Genomic DNA, 18,959 nt, shown 5'->3' on the forward strand with positions numbered 1-18,959 from the left:
CTCCCCTCAGGAGGCCTTGGAAAACATTTCTCTGGACTGTATTCTCCTTCTAACAATGAGTAGAGGGGGAGGATATAAGAGTGGTTAGTTGTTTTCTCACTAACTCATCCTGTTATAAATAGGATGCACTTCTTATTGAAATGAAATAAAATTAGATTCCAGATTGTCTTGCTAATTAAGTATCCACTTAAAATGAACTAAATCACAGCATGTTGTTGAGCACCTTGCCGGTATACTTGGCCGATGCTTCTGTTCACATGCCTGCCTCCATAATACCACATGTTATAGATTATTCTCTTAAGAGGCCCTTTCCTTCCATTCTGCCTGTCAAGCCCCACCCACCTAGCTAGACCCAGTGCATAGACCATCTTCTTTATCAAGTTTTCTTCTTTGACCCACCCATTCCTTGGACTGAGAAAACCCTCTCTTTTTGCTGTGTCCTAAGAAGATTTTGATACAACCATGTTATAGTATACATCCTCTTCTACCTTTGGTTATCATTATATGTGTGGTCATTGTACTTGTCCTATTGGTTAGTAATCCCTATGAGAGCAAGACCCTATCTTGCTACCTTTGTTTTATTGATGGTGCCTAGAAACTAACTGAATTGATCTGATGCAAATTAATTTTCCCCTGACCATCAATAGTGTATGAGGGACACAAAACATATATGCCTGGTATGTAAGTAAATTAAATATTTGTCGATGAAAAGAAGATATCCTAGGGCAGTCCAGACTGGCAAACTTGGATGCTAAGGTCAATGGATATTCTAACGCCTGCTTGGGGTAAGAAGGACCACTGCGAGCTGAAGGCATCAGGAAAGACTTCACAGATGTCTTTAGAACTCAAACTGGATATTCTCATAACCATTTTAATGAGTATAAAGGAAAGAAAAAGAGCAGACCTGGGGATATGGAGGAATATAGAAATGACTTCAGCATCTGTGGGTTGGTTTGTACACACCAAGAAGACACCCTAATAGTGCCTAATGATTTCATCAAACCTTATAACTTATAGAGTACTGTTACGTATGTTGTTTTATGTGATTCCATCTAGTTAGGTACACAGAGTGAAGTCTACTCTATTGATAATACCATTGCACAGGAGATTCACTGTGTACATAGTCAAAACACACTTCAGTGGTAATAAATCTGTTTGTACCAAAAGTAATCATGAGGAAGGGGAGGAAGAAGGAGATGCTGAAGATACTGATGATAATGATACTGATTCTTAGAGTCCTAAAGGCTGAGGACAAAAAAAAAAAAAAAACAAAAAAAAAAAAAAAACACAACAAAAGAACACACAGTTTATCTCATGATGTGTGCTCCACTCAAACCCCTGATCTGGGATATATGTCACCTATGTTAACCAGGTCCAAGTTCAGTGCAATGCAAAGGCATTGCATTTACTTGTGCTTCATCCCATCAGAGAATACAGCCATGTGGATTCAGGCACTTATTTTCTTATTTAATGACTTTATTACCATCTGAAGATTCAGACTTTATGCTCAAACAATCTCCCCTATCAAGGCTATTTATAATGAAAACCTAAAAGCTCATTTCCAAGCTCTCACCCTTAGCTGCTGCCCTGGGTCCCCCAGGGATAGTGTCCCGAGTGGTGGGTATTTACCTGAAGATGAGATGAACAGTTGAAACCCCATCGCCCCCTTAGCACATGGATTGAAAATCTCTTAGCAATCACCACAAATTTCTGTTTGCTGTTGGAATATTGCTTGGGGAAATGATGTGAAACAGAGGCATATCTTTTCTGTCAAGATAAACTTTAGTAGTGAGCAAAGCAAAATTTGGAGGGAAATAAAAAGATCTGTTTGCATTTTATCTCATTTTTATTAACATTATTTAATACTCGCCACAACATTCCTCTGTGATCCAAACTGTTAGTGGAAGCACTGGACTACAGAGGAGATTCTGTATTTCTCTAGAGAGGATACTTCTAGTCTCATTTAACAAAAAGAAGCTATTGAAAACAGATGTGCTTCAAAGATCTGGCAGCTTTTAAAAGAATTAAAGTGAAAAATAAAACCCCTAAAACCCCACCATACAGATACCAGGAATCTGCTGTCTCTGGACTGGCCCAGACTTTCCCGTGTGTTTCCAGAAATTGCTGTTATACAGTCTGTACAGATGGTGGAGTGCTTGGACTAGTAAGGGAGGGGAGGAAGCTTGGCAGAACACCAGCTTAGAGCATGATTCCTTTTTTCTGTTTCCCGAAAAGCTGAGCCTGGTAAAAAATAAAAACACAAGCAGACCCTTTCCCTCTTTCCTGTCTGTTTTCATCCTAGTTATTCATGGTTGGTAGCCCTGGGTAAACTGGTAGAGCCCTGCAGACTGCTGGCTGCTTAATGTGTTCCTGGATTTTACTGCAGTTCAAGGTTGCTTGGATGTGGGGTCTGAGGACACTGAGTCCCAGTAGCCGACAGATAGGGGACCACTGCAATAGCCTGTGTGACGGCTCAGAAAAGCAGCCCATGCACTTCTGATGGCAGTGATATGCTGTAATAAGAGATTATCATTGACCCAAGGTGGACTTCTGCCCATACCTTCTTCCAGAAGTCTCCATTTAAGCTCTCAGGTCATCTATCAGGTATATTGCTGTTAGAAAGAGGCCTGCTTAGAGGCAGAGGACTGGGGACTGAATCTGTTGACAGAACTGAAAAGAAACATTATACTGAAAAACACTAAATAAAGGCAATTGCTGAGGCAAGTCTTGGGGTACCCCTCTGAGGGGATCATTTTAACCTTCTTATGAAGTATTTATAAGCTGACTCTTATGAAGTATTCATAGCTGATTCTGACTAATAGAGAAGGGGCTATCTCTCTTTCATCCCACTTACTGTAGTTGCTAGTCTATTCCCCAGCTTTCCCCTTTATGGAGATAATATTTTTTATTACTAATTCAATGTTCTCTTTAAATTAACCTCTTATAGCCACTTCTCAGAATCTATTTCTAGAGTGTTGTTTTTCCTAAGACCTTTCAATTCTCTCCTAGTCTGTTTGTATAAACATAACACGTAACTATATATTAGTGACATTGGATGGGAACCAACATTACTTGAGAACTTACTATCAGCTAGCATTCTGGCCAACTCAACAAATATGATCTCTGATAATCTTCCTGGAAACCTGCAAGGCAGCCATTGATAGGTCAATTTTAGAGAGGTGCGTGCCAATGTTCATAGAGCTGAAATAATTACCTGTTTAAAAGCCATTTGACTCACTTGGATCTGATTCTGTGCTATATGATGAGGGACAAAGTCAAGTGAAAGGAGGGGCCCTTCTCTCAAGAAGCAAACAGTCCAGTTGCTTTCCTTCTACATATGCTCTCAGCAGAAGAATCATGAGGGACTTAATTCAGAGCAGTGACTAACAGCAGGAATTTCAGCTCCTGTGGAGGAGAGTTTGAAGCATGTGGCCCTCTGAATTCTCACTGTGTGGGTGACACCCACATGCCACCATTCTTCTCTCTCCACTACTTGAATCTTTGCATACCTCACGGCTTTGGAAATTGTCACTTACATTATCTTGTTTGATCCTTACCAGATCCTTGTGAAACAGACAGAAAAGAGATTATTTCTGAATTTTATAGACAAGGGAATTGAGGTCTAGAAAGGTGGTGTTTTATCTAAGTAAATGGCAGCAGAGCCAGAACCAGGGCTCTGCCTATTAATTTCATATCCAATATATTTTTTTCTAATACATAATGGAGCCTCCAGACAAAGACAACTCTGGGAGGTGTTGAGTACAGGAGGGGGCTGATAAGACTATGTTCCCTAACTGAATCTTGGCTTTTCAAATAATATCTGAATTTCAGTTTTGCAGTCTCAAAGAACTGGACCGCTTTGACCTTCTCAAAGTCTTGAATCGGTGACCTGCCATGGTGCTTTCACTTTTTGCTGTTATATTTTCCCATGTTAATCAATGCCTAACTCAGTGTTTCTAAAAAATTTTCTAATCTCCCCCAAGGAACTTTTTTAGATAATTTTCCCAACTGCCCCCTCACTCTGAAATGTTTATATTACAGTTATAGCGTATGTCTGTTTATATTCTATATATCGTATCGGCAGCCGTCCGTCTCGAGAGACGATGGTGTAGCTTCTTAAGAGTCTATCTGCACCGCCGAGAATGGCTGTGCAGTCCAACTCGGGAGTGACACGGTATCTATATATATATTCTATATATGTTGTATATATCTGTGTTTTATACATACAAGTAAGTTTTACCAATATTTACCCCTTGGTTCAATATTGTTCCCATTAAGAATGCATAGTGTAATTCATAACTCTTAATTCAGTGAAAATATTTTTAGAAGAAGAAGGAGGAGAAGGGGGACAGAAGAAGGAGGAAAGAAAGAAAGGAATGGAAGGAAACAAAGTCGGAGGGAGGGAGAAAGATAAGGGAGAGAGCAAAACAAGAAACCAACAGTAAAACAAGTCAGCAAAACACTAAACTGAAGGGTGTGCTCAATTTCCTAATAGCTACAACTTTCCCTGATAATATGATTCATGTGTTGGGGTTTCCCTTTGGCCAAAGTATACCCGTTTTGCCTGTCCAAAGCTGGGGAAGGGCATTCTCTAATTATCCTGTGAGTGAATCACAGGGAAGAGGCAGTGGCTTAAAAACAACTTACCTTTTAATATCTAATTTTCTAGGTATAAACTAGTTAATGTGTTCCCTCCGTAAACATAGGGTAGGTGCTGGGTCAGTCTCCCAGGAGGGTGGAAGATTGATGAACTCATAACTTAATTTGTTGATGCATAACAGCAAAGAAAATGTATCGGAAATTACTCCTACTTACCTTCCCCTTCTTAACTCCACACCCTGCCTACCAAATTGATTAACTGGAGGGGAAGCCAAAAATCACAACTACAGATGAGAGAAGAAAGGCCTGGATGATGGAATTGATTCACCCAAGTCCCGGCAGCAAATCAGTGGCAAAGCTGGGACTTGGATTCTGCCCCTGGATACCTGCGCCCCCAGTCCCAGAAGATAGTCCAGTTTAGACATTTTTTTTTTTTTTTTGTCACTTTGCTTGCACAGCACCAAACTGGAGCTGTTAGTGCACAGAGAAAAACCATCTTTAAATAAATACTAGCAAATCTGTTACAGCTAAAGATGTATGCTTAGTGTCCCAGGGGCCAGAATGATTCAATATCACTGATATTAAGTAAGAGTTTAGGAGCTGGATAACAATCGCAAGCTGTGTAGTAGCTTTCCACCCTCAGGAATTGACTACAGATAGCAAATAACTCAGATGTGGAAATGAGCTTTGTCATCTTGCCAAAGACCCATGTGAACAATGCATCCTTGAGCTGGCCAGCAGCCATGGATTCCTGTGGAAACTGAAAGAGGGTGCCATGCCAAATCTGCATGGGAGCATGAATGCATGTGCCCAGGCACATGCATATTCCAGTGGTGGGTACATTCACCAGGCCTGCCTGACATCAGAGTTAAAGCCAAACCAATTAAGAACCAGAGCAACATCAAACATGAGTGTAGAGAGGCCAAGGCCTGAGCCTGCCATGAAGGAAGCCATGTGTGTCTGTGGTACCTCCTGACATCAGTCTGCCTCCTTAACCTCTTGTTTTAGACCCAATGCTTCAGGGACTCAGAGTTTTAGATATCACCTTATCACAGAAAACAAAGAAAGTAATATGGCTTCACAGTACAGCAGCCCTGTTCTACTCAGACCCTCCCCGGCTGTGTGACCTTGTTTTTGTTTGTTTGCTATTTAAGAAAACAATTTTAATCTTCACCCAAGGTAACTTTTTCATTGCTTTTAGAGAGAAAGGAAGAGATAGAGTGAAACATTGGTGTGAGAGAGAAGTATGGATCCGTTGTCCTCCTATATGCTCCTAGACCAGGGATCAAACCTGCAACTGGGTATGTGCCCTGACTGGGAATCGAACCCACAATCTTCTGATTATGGGACAATGCTCCAACCAACTGAGCCACACCAGCCAGGGCTGTTTGTTATTTTATCTTTTATTGAAAAAGCAAAACAAAACAAAAACACTTATCTCACACCTACATATGGCAGGCACTGTTTGAAGCACATTACAAAGAATAACTCATTTAATTTTCAGTAATAACTTATTTCCCATAACAATCCTATCTCCATTTTATAGACAAAGGAACAAAGATCAGTTTAAGTTAAGGTTAAATAACTTGCCAAATTTACTCAGAATTTGAACCCAAGCATTGTATCTCCAGATTCAAAGCCTGACACTCCCTACTATGGTCAGTGACTGAAAAGTGACCTTGGGCAAGTCATCGAACTTCTCTAAACCTCAGTTTACCTACCTGTAAAATAAAGATATTAATATTTCTTTAGACAAGGAGGATTGAAGGTTTGTGATAGGGTTGAACTGAGAAAATGACAGAGTGCTCAGAAACAGATCACAAGCACAGCTCTGCTGGCCCATCTTTCTCACAGTATCATCCCCACCAGGTGGAGTCACTGGGGGCTTCCTCATTCAAGACTCATCCTGTCTAGCTCAGCCACCAGCCCACCATGTATTTTTCAAAAGCTGCAGCCAGACTTGTGGTTCTTATAGATTACTGAACTGTGTGCATGCTGTGATTCCTGTGGCCCACTGTTTCTCAGCCTTGGCTAAACTTCAGAATTACCTGGGAAACTTTTTTAAAAATCTCATCAAAGTCACACTCCAGCTCAATTAAATCAAAATCTCTTGGGGAGGGACCCAGACATCAGTATTTATTAAAGCTCCCAAGTGGTTCCAATGCACATCCAGGATTGAGAAGCAGTCTCCTAGCTAAGCAAAAGAAAGAAGGATGTGGCTAGACAATGAAATATTTTTCCTCATAACATAGGAGGGGTGGGGAATGGCTTTCCAACATTACATTGAGAAGAAGCAAATAGCCAACCTGGTAGATCAGAATAAAGAAAGAAATTACTAAAATGGGTGGAGTCATCAAGTTGGAGTATTACAGCTACTTATGATGATCATTTGAGCAATATAAAGCACAAATCTTGAAACTCCCTTTTTTCCTCTCTCCCCCTCTTACCCTCACATCCTCCCTTGCCTTTTATTCCCCTAGTGTCTCCCTGTTTACTTTCATGACCCTCTTTTCCTTTTACAAAAGGGCTCTGAACTACTATATTAATTGTAACCACTCATTCACAATGTAGTAAGTTATTTTAGGAGTTCTGTACAAATGCATCTCTGCATGTCTTCTCTGCCCTCTGCCCCTACCCCAGTGGTATCCATAATTTTTTTAAAAAATTGGGCCCACTTCGTGGCATGTCCGTGTCTGCGTGCTCTCTCAGGTGGGTGAGTGTGAGTGTATGTATCCTCTCTAGGATATCCTTTCTTCTCTTACTGTACCTTCTAAAAACCCTAGTTTCCTTCCCACACACACATGCCTGTACTTTCTCACATGTTTTTCAGCATGCCCACCTCCTCTCTGAGGCCCAGTATCTCTGGGATTTTTTTTTTATTTGTTTAATCTACTTTTTTCTCATTCATATTCTGGCAAGCCCGATGAAGCAGAATTTCTGGGGAATGGCAGTGCAAGGGGAATTTTTATTTTGTGCTTAAGTGACACTAGCTTGAAAATCTCATTTGCCTCATGTTTTATTTTGGGGGGAAAAAATGGTAACATCATAAGCCCAGAACTGGAAGGGTTCTTAAGGAATACCTGGATGGAAAGCCCATGCAGTAGAATGCTTATCAGATGAACCCAAGGCAAGGAAGTGAGTAACACCAGGTTTAAAGGCCACATCTTCTCAGTTCTGGACCCTGAACTCCCAGAGCACACACTTGACCTGGCCTGCCAAAGTATTGTGAATAACCAGTACCTGTCAAAAGTGAATTGCCTTTTTGTTTTTTAAGTAACCTCTCCAATTCCCTCGTAATGTCATATGCTCATGAACTTCACTTACCTATGTTGTTTGTCTGGCCCCCAATGCAGTTCAGTTTGTGATGCCTGCTTCTCTAGCCCATCTTGTTTCTAAGGTCTGAGATTATTTTCCTGAGATTAGTATATCCACCCTACTCACTAGACTAACCACATTAATTTTTTTAATGTATGTATTTATTTATTTAGTTTTAGATAGAGGAAAAGGGAGGGAAAAAGAGAGGGATAGAAACATTGATGTGAGAGAGAAACATTGATTGGTTGCGTCTCATAAGGGCCCCAATCAGGGAGTGAACCCACAACCTAGACATGTGCCCTGACCAGGGATTGAACCAGTGACCTTCCACTTTTCAAGACAATGCCATACCAAACTGAGCCACTCCATCAGGGCTACTAATCATATTGATTTTATTTATTTATTTATTTTTAATGGAAGCCCATTTGCATCTCAGAGATGGACCAGGCTTGGTTGGAGAAGGAGAAAACACAGACAGGCGGGCTAAATTTTTTCAGGCTTCAGAATACCTCCCAAAAGGAATATCAAGTGTCTCATTTTTCATCTTGTTAATTAAACATTTACTGTCAACTTGATTTTTTTCTTGTACCTAAATGAGATACTGCTTTGTTAAAAGGTGGGTCAAATGAGGATTCTGAAAAGTTCTGTCCCAGTTAATTTTGCCATATGTTCTTTGGGAAGTGTGTGCTAACTACAGGTCCTCTTGCTGATTAGCAACCAACCTAAGGGTTTTTAATTTAGACTCCCATTCTCTAGCCAGGGAGAGGAAGATTAAAAGAGAATCAATGTAGGTGAACCCAAACCAAACTAGTCAGAAAGGCCATTCCCAGCAAAGTTGGTTTAGACAGCATCATTACTTTAGACCAGTGGTTCTCAACCTTCCTAATGCTGCAGACCTTTAATACAGTTCCTCATATTGTGGTGACTCCCAACCATAAAATTATTTTTGTTGCTACTTCATAACTGTAATTTTGCTACTGTTATGAATCATAATGTAAATATCTGATATGCAGGATGTATTTTCATTGTTAAAAATTGAACATAATTAAAGCATAGTGATTAATCGCAAAAACAATATGTAATTATATATGTGTTTTCCGATGGTCTTAGGTGACCCCTGCGAAAGGGTCATTCAACCCCCAAAGGGGTCGCAACCCACAGGTTGAGAACTGCTGCTTTAGACCATGGAGCAGAGGTTCTCAACCTTAGAAATCTTGACTTTAGGGTCAAATAATTCTTTATTTGTTGTGGGGGGCTTTTCTTCATATTGTAGAGTGCTTAGAGGGATCCCTGACTTCTACCTAATAGGTGTGAGTAGCATCACCCACCCCCCATGCATGAAAATCAGAAATGGTTCTAGATATCACCAATTGTTAATTTGGTGGCAAAGTGGTGCCTGGTTGACAACCACTTTCTTGTAGAGACATAGCCCATTTAATGACCAGGAAAGAAATATGAATACATCCCTAACAGTAATATACAGTTGCCCATACCTTACATTCTCTCAGTCAAAAATCCCCTGGTTAGAGGTTGGAATGGATAATCGTCTGCGTATTTCTGCTTCCGGAAGCCTGTGAGAGGTCTCCTCTCTTCCCAGAGTCCCACGTTACCCAGACACCAGAAGCCAAAACAAAGTCTTGAGAATTGCAGGTTTTGAACACTACCCCCATGTCATCCAACAAGAATCTGGCAAGCATGTTTCCCATGGCCTGGCTAGTCTGAGGCTCTTTACTGGTGAAGGGGAAAAGGGGGCAAGTGTTCAAGGAAAGAAGAAGCAGGGTGTAGTGAAAATGGCACCAAACTGAATACCAGGACTTCCAATTACTAGCGAGGTGACTTTGCACAAAGTGCTTAAGCTCTCTAAGCCTCATTTCCTCATGTAAAGATACGGTTCCTAGTACCTCTTCCACATATTGAAACCTATGTCAAGGCTCTCATACCAAGTAACCACTCAGTAAATCCATTTCCTCCATCTCATTTACAGCTGATAAACCTTAAGGACGCAATAGCCAGGCCCTTTCCTTTGAGCAGAAAACCAAACACCTTCAGAAATCGTGTCCAATAAAAGAACGCCAGGAGACAGTACCCAGTCAGGAGTAAGACTTTTGCCTCCTGGATTCCTGGAAGAAAATCAGATTAGAACATTAAAAAAAAAAAAAAAAGCATTACCTAACCCTGAGGTGGAACTCATTAGTTAGGAGCATGCTCTCAAAAAGAATGCATTGCCATCTGCTGGCTCTTACCAACAGGGAGCAGGGGTACCCTCTCCTGTGGCAGGAGGAGCCCAGATCTCCCAGCCTGCAAAGCGCCTACCAACTCATTAACTAATGCCTGAAAATCCCATCAGCCATCAGCCATCAGCCTGCTTAGTCCTTTACACCTTCATTGAGACTGAATTTATCACGTCCTTTCCTGAGTAAAAGTTTGATCATGGAAGAACAAAGTAGGAAGGTAATTAATGCTGGAGGGTAGTTATGTAATGTAATAATTTATTTGTGTGTGGTTATATATGTGGATATATATGCATATATAGCACCATATGTAATATATGTGTGTGTGGTTATATCTATGTTATGGTATATACATGAGTGGGGGGGTATCCCTAAACTTCTGTCAAAATATATTTCAGGATCCTGTTTAATAGTAATATTCATGTTACTTGACATTTCATCAATGGCAAACTCAAATCAACCAGCATAACCACCTATTCAGAGGAGATAAGTGGTATTTATTTTGAGTACCCTGACTCATTTTAATACCCATTGTCTAAAACAGATATAAAGTCTGGTGTTTTGATAATGTTATCTGTGAGATGGGAGTCTGATGCCTTTCATTTTACAAAGATATCTGAGCCACCAGTGCCCCCTTCTACGTGGCAGACAGAGTAGACTTGCTGATGAGTCGATTAATATAGTACAGAAACACAGGTAGCCACGAGGCCCTCCAGTGATGTGTGTGTAGTTGTTCAGGAAACTTGAGAGGAATACCAAGTGGCGTTTGCCCTCTAATTACTTACACATACCCATAAATGTGTTGTTGATGCTAAGTCATACCAAATGTCTGCCCTCCTGCATGTTAGGAGAAAAGGTAAGTCATTCATACTTTGAGGGACTTAGGAAAATATATATAAAAAAAGATTTTTTTAAAAAAGTGTCCTATTACTGGAATAACCTTTTCTTTGTGGTGGCAACTTTTCAGTCCTAGATGCCCAGTTTGTGTTCAGGGACAGCTGGTGACAACTCTCAGGGCTGCAGTCTGAGTGTCAGGGTGCCTTTTCTCTGAGTGAAGCCACAGGATGGGTTTCACTTCACCTGCTCCCTCTGACACCACCTAAAACTCTACCAGGACTAACACTGGAGTAAAAGTGTCACTTGTCATTTGAAAAGACTCTTTTTTTCTATATAAATGTTTATTTAAAAATCTACAGTATGGCTGTACTTAATAAGCTGGTAAGGTACTATAAATGGAGGGTTAATTCATCCAAATTCCCCAGGAGATATATGAACCCTGGACTTCAATCCTGTTCAGATGGCACAGAATAATGAGATTAGCACCCTCTGTGGGAGGAACCAAAAAAGAGGTGCTTACACCTTTAAAAATGAGATTCTCTTTTAAATGCTAAGTAGTTTGCTTAGAGGGGTCAGAGCAAGTTTCTTGAAGCTTAAAGATTAATTAATTTGAGAAAAGAAAAGATTTCAAGTGTCACAAAACCTTAGTTAAAACTACCAATTTCCCTTATTCTTGCCTTCCCCCACCCCCTGCCATTGTCCATACCAAGAGCTACAGGACCATGAAATAGTGTGAGCTAAACACCTCTGTGTAGGAGATGTATTGGCTTGCCTACAGAGACACACAACTCAGACACATACAGGAGCACACAGGCAAAGTAAGCACACAGCTTTCTGTGGCTATGATTTGCTCTCCAGGTCTCAGATTGCAGATTCCTCTTTACAGGGTTCATTCATTAGATTTCCATGGACTTAAGATCTCCTACATATGTGGTAAACTAGTTATGTGTTGGGGATGGGTAGCAGCAGAAAATAAAGCACAATTATTTTCTTACATTTTTCTCATGGCCACATTGGAAAAAAAAGAAGAAGAAGAAGAAGAATGTAAGAAAAAAAAGCCTTGGGGATAGGAGATAAACTCTGGAGTTTCCAATATCCATATTCCTAGTGGCTAAGGGGACCTATGGTTCTGATATTTGCCAGAGGGGCTTTGCTTCTGGAAGCTTCCCCTTATAAGCACACCAGCACAGCCATTCATGCACCAAGTCAAAGCAGCTTTTGGCACTGGATTCCAGTAGCTTTCCTATGAGGAGGTTAAATCAATGGGACCCCAGATTTCTTTCAGTTGCCACAACTGGGGACTTTTCTTTATCCTGAAAAAGTATGTTGTCTTCTGGAGAGGCCTCTTCAGTGTGGTTTAATTTTAGTTGTGAGACACATCCCTACAAGATCCTTGTCCCTGCTACCCATGTCCTCCCAGTGATATGCTATTTAAAACAGCAGCCCCAGATGATCGTGCTTAGATCAAATCCAGAACCCCCTCCTCAAAGTTCTCAAACTTTGCCTCTCTTCTGGAACATTACCAGTCTGCATGGGTGTTAGGTTCAGGTTGTGTGTCATAAGGTCACATTTTAATTCTAAACAAAGCAAGAAGCAGCTGGTGTGTTGGGATGGGGTGCTGTGGCTATCTCCCAAGGCTTAACATGTTAGAGATATTTGTAAAATATTTCTCTCTGAAGGACCTCTTTGAAGCAGTATTGTTAGGCATATTGGTTTCTCCTTAGGTAGAAGAGAAATCTGTGACGAGTCCTCAGTTTAACAAATCTCCTAGGGATGTCATTCTGCATTTCAAACAGCTGATCCTCTTTAGTTGGGTGGCTGGTGGGTGGCATTTGCATTTTGAGAAATGATGGTGTAGGTTTTTCCAACCCCCTTCCTGCTATTTGGACTTCTCAAAAAAAGAAAAAGAAAACAAAAATGCCACTCTGTAGGGTCATTCAGGAGGGTGAGTTACCTGAGTCAGAGAAAGACATTTGGACATGGAAAACATTGGTTCAGTGTTCACCCTTTGTCATCCATGATAGTTTATTTCAATCACACATTTGCTTAAATTGTTAGTGAGGGAAAAACTCCTCCCATCCAACACACACACACTCCTCCTCCTCCTCCCCCAGCTTCTCCCCATCCACCAAATGATACTACACTTCAATAAACAACCTAAAGCTCAACAGTGAACCTGGGAGCCTACCTATGAAGGGTGGGAGGGGCAGTCATTGATTCCCAACACATAAAAAAGTAAAACAAAACAGGTAAAGCAAGCATTACACAAAAATCCAATCTGGGAAGAGGCAGCTTTTGTCCTGGATTAACAAATTGATCCCATGTCAGTAAGGCATTCGAGCGAACACAGGATCAAATGATGATCTTGCCCCCCACCTCCATCCTACCCCACACACATCACTTCTGCATCACATGTGCCCCTAAAGTCTCCTGCTACAAGCCATTACCCAGTAGGCATTTATCGTGAGGCAGGATTTTCCCCCATAGTAACTAGAGTGTGCTGTCACCACTGAGGACTTAAGCTTGCTGCAATCTTAGCAATGTGCTCCAGAAAGCACAGCTTTCATCACCAAACATTTGAATTCCTTCTTATTCCCCTCAGTCAGACCATAGAGAGCAGGAACTGAGGGGCTCTCTTTCAGGGAAGAGTAGGGAAAAGGGCACAGATGCTACTAAGTCTGGTGACTAAAAGGCATAGGAGAATTATGAACGACTGATATTTGGGGGTGAGATTTTGAATCGATTCGAAAGGTGGTTATATTATGTGCAAAAAAATGTTTCTCGTTAATAGGACAAACTGGCACTGCCTTTTAAAAGCTATTTGCAATGATCCTTGCTTTAAAGGATCAGACCTCAGTCCACCTTTCATTTACTTTAAAGTGGTTAGAGTGCATTGCATCCCTAAAAATAATATAAAGAATTGGCTTTTTTTAGTCCTTAGTCATGTGGAGAAAATCAACCTGATAAGTTCTGTTTTTCTTAATATTTCAAATCGAGTCTGACTGCCTTGCTCTTGAATTTATGGATCTTCCTTCTGGCTACTAGCCACCCTGCTCCTCCCCCTTCCACTCGCCCCCATGCTCCTCCCCACAGACACACACAGCAGGAAGGAAAATTTAACTGTTGCTTCTCTTTTAACACAGGTAACAATTCATTTAGATTACTCCAGTCTGTAAAAACTGTAAATGCTATTTTATTTTAAACATTTTAGTTTACAAAAAAAAAAAAAAAAAACAAAAACAAAATAATCAGTGATTGGTACCTTTTTACACTCTCAGATTCCTGAATATGGACAGATCTTCAAAGGGAGGAAGGAGTTCTCATATGAAATTTAAGATAGACTGTCCTGAAGGTTGTGGGGTGGATTTTTGTTGTGTTTTATTTCGTTTTTGTTTTTAAGACACAATAAAGCCAAAATGTCAAGTCTCTGGGAGCGATCCCCTTACAGTTTCAGTCAAGGAGCGTTATCAGAGCAAAGACAAGGAGACCCCAACCCGGCGCTCCCTGGCCTGCCCCAGCTGCCCAGGCGTATTTGGTAGCGCACAGGTTGAGAGCCACTGAGACCATCACACTTCGCATTCCCTCGCGGGCTGCTGGTGGCAGGTACACGAGCCATACTCATTGATGATCACCAGGGCTCCCTCAATATGGTTGGGTTTGTAATCAACGTAGTATTCCTGCGCAGACATGGCAGCCATTTGATGCATGGTCTGTTTCTGCTTTTGCTTCCTGCGCTGCGTGACCAAGCACTGTCTGAGCTGTCTGAGGCTCGCAGGGAAACACTTCCAAGAGACATAGAGCACCAGGACCACGATGAGGAAGGAGAAAATCAGGGCCATGGTGCCTGTGACCACCTTGTGGATCTGCACGGCGTTCTCGGCGTGTTCCTCGACGGGGAGAACCACAGTAGCCAGCTCTGGCGTGCTGTCGGGCTGCCCTTCCCTGCCTTCAGTGAGCGTGGCGGCCGGGCTGGCAGGGGGGCCCAGGTCACTGCGGTTGGTGACGGCAGAGAGCAGGTGGTCGCTGGTGGGCTCGGCCCTATCCTCGCACAGGTGGAAGGCATACACGGCGTCCAGGACGTCCTCACCCTGCGCGTGCTCCGGGCTGGCGCACTGCAAGCTGCCGTCGTAGCGCCCCTGGAAGTTGCTGAGCCATGAGGCCAGGGCGCACACGTTGCGCCCGCAGTCCCATAGGTTCCCCGCCAGGGTGATGCTCACTAGCGACTTCCAGGAGTTGAGGATCCGGGGCTCGATGTAAGTGAGGCGGTTGGAGTCCAGCTGCAGGGACTGAAGGTGCGGCACGGTCTCGAACACGTGAGGCTCCATGTACTCGATCTCGTTGCCTGACAGGTCGATTTTCTCCAGGTTCCATACCCAGTCCAGCGAGCTAACCACAATAGCCACTTTATTCCTCCTCAGGCAGAGCGAGTGCAGGGAGATGAGGCGCGGGAAGTGGGCGAAGTTCACCTTGACCAAGTCGTTGTGCTCCAGGTGCAGCTCGGTGAGCTTGAACAAGCCGGCGAAAGAGTTGCGCGCCAGACTCTTGAGCTGATTGTATCCGATGTCAAGAAACTTGAGGCTGCGGCAGTCCTGGAAGATACGCACGGGCACGAACTGGATGGCGTTGGCTCGCATGTGCAGGGTGGTGAGCTTCCTCAGCCCGTGGAAGAGGTCGGGCGCCAGCGCCTGCAGCTTGTTGTACGAGAGGTCCACGCTGCGCAGGTTGGGCATGGGCCGGAAGGTGGTGTTGGCCAGTTGGGTGATCTGGTTGGAACTCAGTGTGAGTTCCTTAACTCGGCGCAGTTTCTGAAAGGCGTCCCCCTGCACGGAGCAAATGTGATTGTGATCCAGATAGAGCCACGTGAGCTGCATTAACCCCGTGAACTGAGCGGCGCGCAGCTCCGAGAGGCTGTTGTAGCGCAGGGACAAGCCCAGCAGGCCGGAGAGGTTGTGGGGCGCGTCGGTGAGGTTGAGCGCCTCGCAGTACAGCAGCCGCCCCTCGCACCGGCACAGCTGCGGGCACCCGCTGGGGGCGGCGGGCAGCATCTGAAAACAGGCCCCCAGCAGACACAAGCCCACCCCCGAGGGCCTCCTCAGCATCCAGTGTAGACAGAGACCGAGCAGCAGGAAATCCATTAGCAAGAATCTTTCCAGAGAAGCTGGAGAATGTCCATTGGAAGCGCTCGGTCAGAAATCTACATCATATTTTATTCCGAGGAGAGGAAGTGGGGGAGGGGAGAAAAGGGCAAAAATCAAATAAATATATTAAAATAAGGACCTCCCTCCCCAAAGCCACACGTTCACCTCTAAGCATGCAGAAAGCTGGGCAGCATAGAAAGTTCACAGCCACGGAAAGATCAAAGAGGTGGCGATTTGGTCCATGTTAGATGCTGCAGCAAAGAAAAGGGAGGGAAAAAAACATCTTTGGGAAAGAATTTAATTAAAAAGTGTCTTACCCACCCTTTTCCAGAGAGTGACAACCTCCATTCAGCTGCTCCCTTTGTGTGCAGGCTAATTATATGCAGGGCGAGAGAAGACCCCTCTGTGTTCCCGAGGCGGCCCCGGTCCGCGGCCAGCGGATCTGGCAGTCGCACAATGTCTCACTTTGCTGATCGGCTCGGGGCTGCAAGGGCGGCTGGCTTGGCTGCGAGGCTCCTTCTAGGTCCCGCAAGTTTCCCAACTACGTGCTGGAGCCCGGTCTTCGCCTTCTGCTGCCGTCCTTACCTTCTGCAGTTCGAACTGTGACGTGGTGGGGGAAAAAAACTCCAAACTCGGGGCTCGCGACTCCCCAGGATTTGACAGTCTGGTTAACGTCCGTCATTGGAAAGGCCCGCTGATCCGCGCTACCTTCTAGTCCGCGGAGGCAGTCTGCCATTCGCGCCCCGGGCAGCTGCAGAGAACCGGCTCGCTCATGCTTCACAGACCGCGGGCAGCCGGGAGGCGCGGGCGGAGGCGGCGCGGGAGGCGGCGCGGGGCGCAGGGAGCGGTGCCCAGGCTCCTTCCCTCCGCCAGGCGGTGTGCGGCGCAAGCTTGCACAGGCACCTACTGCTCACTAAGTGTCGTAAGCTGCTCACGGTTGTGCGTCTTCCCGGAGCACCTCAGACGTGGGCAGATTGAAGAGGGGTGGCATAAAACCAACATTTTATCGAACCACTAAAGTAGTATATGTTCCTTGATGAAATGGAAAACACTTTCAGCCTTTTTGCCTATATTTCAAGAAAGGAGGGGTTGTGGTGATGGTGGGATGAGATATGGGGTAGCATCTTCAACAGCTAGATATTTCCAAGCCTGAAATTGAACTATTTTGTTCTCTCCCCTTCCCTTTTTGGGACGGTCTCCCTCCCTCCCACTTTAAAGCTGTCTACGTGTAAGGGATGTGTAGGGATCTGTAGAGAAGTCAACATTTGGTTCTTTGCTTTAGAAAAGCAACCTGAGAGAAGATAGAAGGAAGCAATGGTTGCAGGGGCTTGGCTAAGATCCCCACCCCCCCACCCCGCCGTGGGCTGAAGTTCCGCAGTCAGCCAGCCCTCTTGGGGGGCGGGGTGGGCAGGGCACCGCTTTCCACGGATTTGGGAAAGCCACCCAGGTCCTGGTGCTGTGAAACCCAGAGTGGAAGAAACGTGGGTCTGTTTACAGGGAGTTTTGCCTGCCATCCCGCTGGGGCTTCCCCAGTCCTCATAGACATCTGAGGGGTCTGCGGTGGACTAAAAGGATTCTGCTGTTTGTATGGCACCGCGCTGTGAGAGCTGTGCCTGGCAGGCTGCTCACGGTGATTGCAGCGCCCTGCAGTAGTACGCCCCATTCCAGGAGAATGTGCTGGAGAATGAGCAGAGAAGAGGTGGTTTAAACCATAACAATGGCTACCCTCCTTCGTACATACATCCCTAATTAAACTTTGAGACTGTTACTAAATGTTGTCTCCTAAGTATGAACAGAAGTCTTTGCCAGATTATTTTCATTTATAGTCATTAATAGAGAGTCCTTACAATGAACTCTCTCTCTCTCGGGTTTGCATTGCTGTTTTGAGGGACCTGTTGGCCATTTAAAAAAAAAAAAAATCCTCAAAAGATGGCAGAGAAACTGCTTAAAGTGAGTGTGGGCAAGCCTGCCTTCTTGACAGTGATGCCCAAGGACGTGATAGAGAGACTGAAATGTGAATCCCCAGTTCCTCTCTTAGAATCCTCATCATATGTGCCTCTCAGGAACTGAAAATATGTGGGCATTTTATGTGGTGGTGCTCACCTTAATAAGAATGAGCTGGATTACCAAAGCTCCCAGGTTACATCAACTTTGGGCAAGTAACTGAGTTTCTCTTTAGCATCCAAACTGAAGATACTAACCAGTGGAATCACAGCAACCAAAGACTGGTGGTACTTTTCAGGAAAATCCTATGAACAGGGGCATGAATCATTCCATTCTGTATTTAGAGCTCTGCCCTGATCATTCATTTCTGAGATGCATCATTTTGTTGGAAGGAAAACAAACCTGAACGGTCCTAGAAGAAGTCACATCCTGTCTCAGAAGCTAGAAAACATTAGAAAATCAAACCCTTAATTTTGCACATGGTGAAACTGAGGCACGGAGACATCAGATGATTATCCAAGGTCTCACAGCTTGTAACTGGTACAGGTGGGTTTTTGGCTGTCCCACACCAAAGTGATCTTCTTGCATTGCCATTCCTGATGGTTATCTATCTTCATCACTCTTGCCTCCTACCTAACCCTGGACTGGGTACCTGCAGGTTTTGCCTTGGCACCTCCATGTTGCTGCGGAACACTTTAACAGAAAAACAATTCCACCATTAAGTGTTTTCTCCTCTTGCCAGGACAGTTATTCCTGACAGCAGGCCGACTGATTGAGCCATAAACTCTGAAGGATTGGAGAGATGGCAGGCAGGGGTAAACACTGGCCAACCATTCAGCAAGTTCTCCAAGTGCAAGCCACTCAATCCCCATGGTTGCTAGGAAGAATATTCTCC

At 43.9% G+C, this 18,959-nt stretch overlaps 2 protein-coding genes across 3 annotated transcripts in view; one reads left to right on the forward strand and one right to left on the reverse strand.

Annotated features, from left to right (window-relative positions):
• CTNNA2 (catenin alpha 2) overlaps positions 1–18,959 on the forward strand; it is a 1,309,400-nt gene that overhangs the window by 844,254 nt on the left and 446,187 nt on the right. The gene's annotated exons all lie outside the window — the stretch shown is intronic.
• On the reverse strand, positions 14,241–16,965 carry LRRTM1 (leucine rich repeat transmembrane neuronal 1). The gene is made up of 2 exons (XM_090280312.1): positions 16,442–16,965; positions 14,241–16,176 (listed from the first exon to the last, which is right to left on the reverse strand). The coding sequence occupies exon 2, from the start codon at positions 16,115–16,117 to the stop codon at positions 14,549–14,551; it is 1,569 nt and encodes a 522-aa protein (XP_090136438.1). The 5' UTR covers positions 16,118–16,176; positions 16,442–16,965; the 3' UTR covers positions 14,241–14,548.

Source organism: Furipterus horrens, unplaced genomic scaffold (genome assembly GCF_987537825.1).
Source record: "Furipterus horrens unplaced genomic scaffold, mFurHor1.1.pri manual_scaffold_6, whole genome shotgun sequence".
Taxonomy (NCBI): Eukaryota; Metazoa; Chordata; class Mammalia; order Chiroptera; family Furipteridae; genus Furipterus; species Furipterus horrens.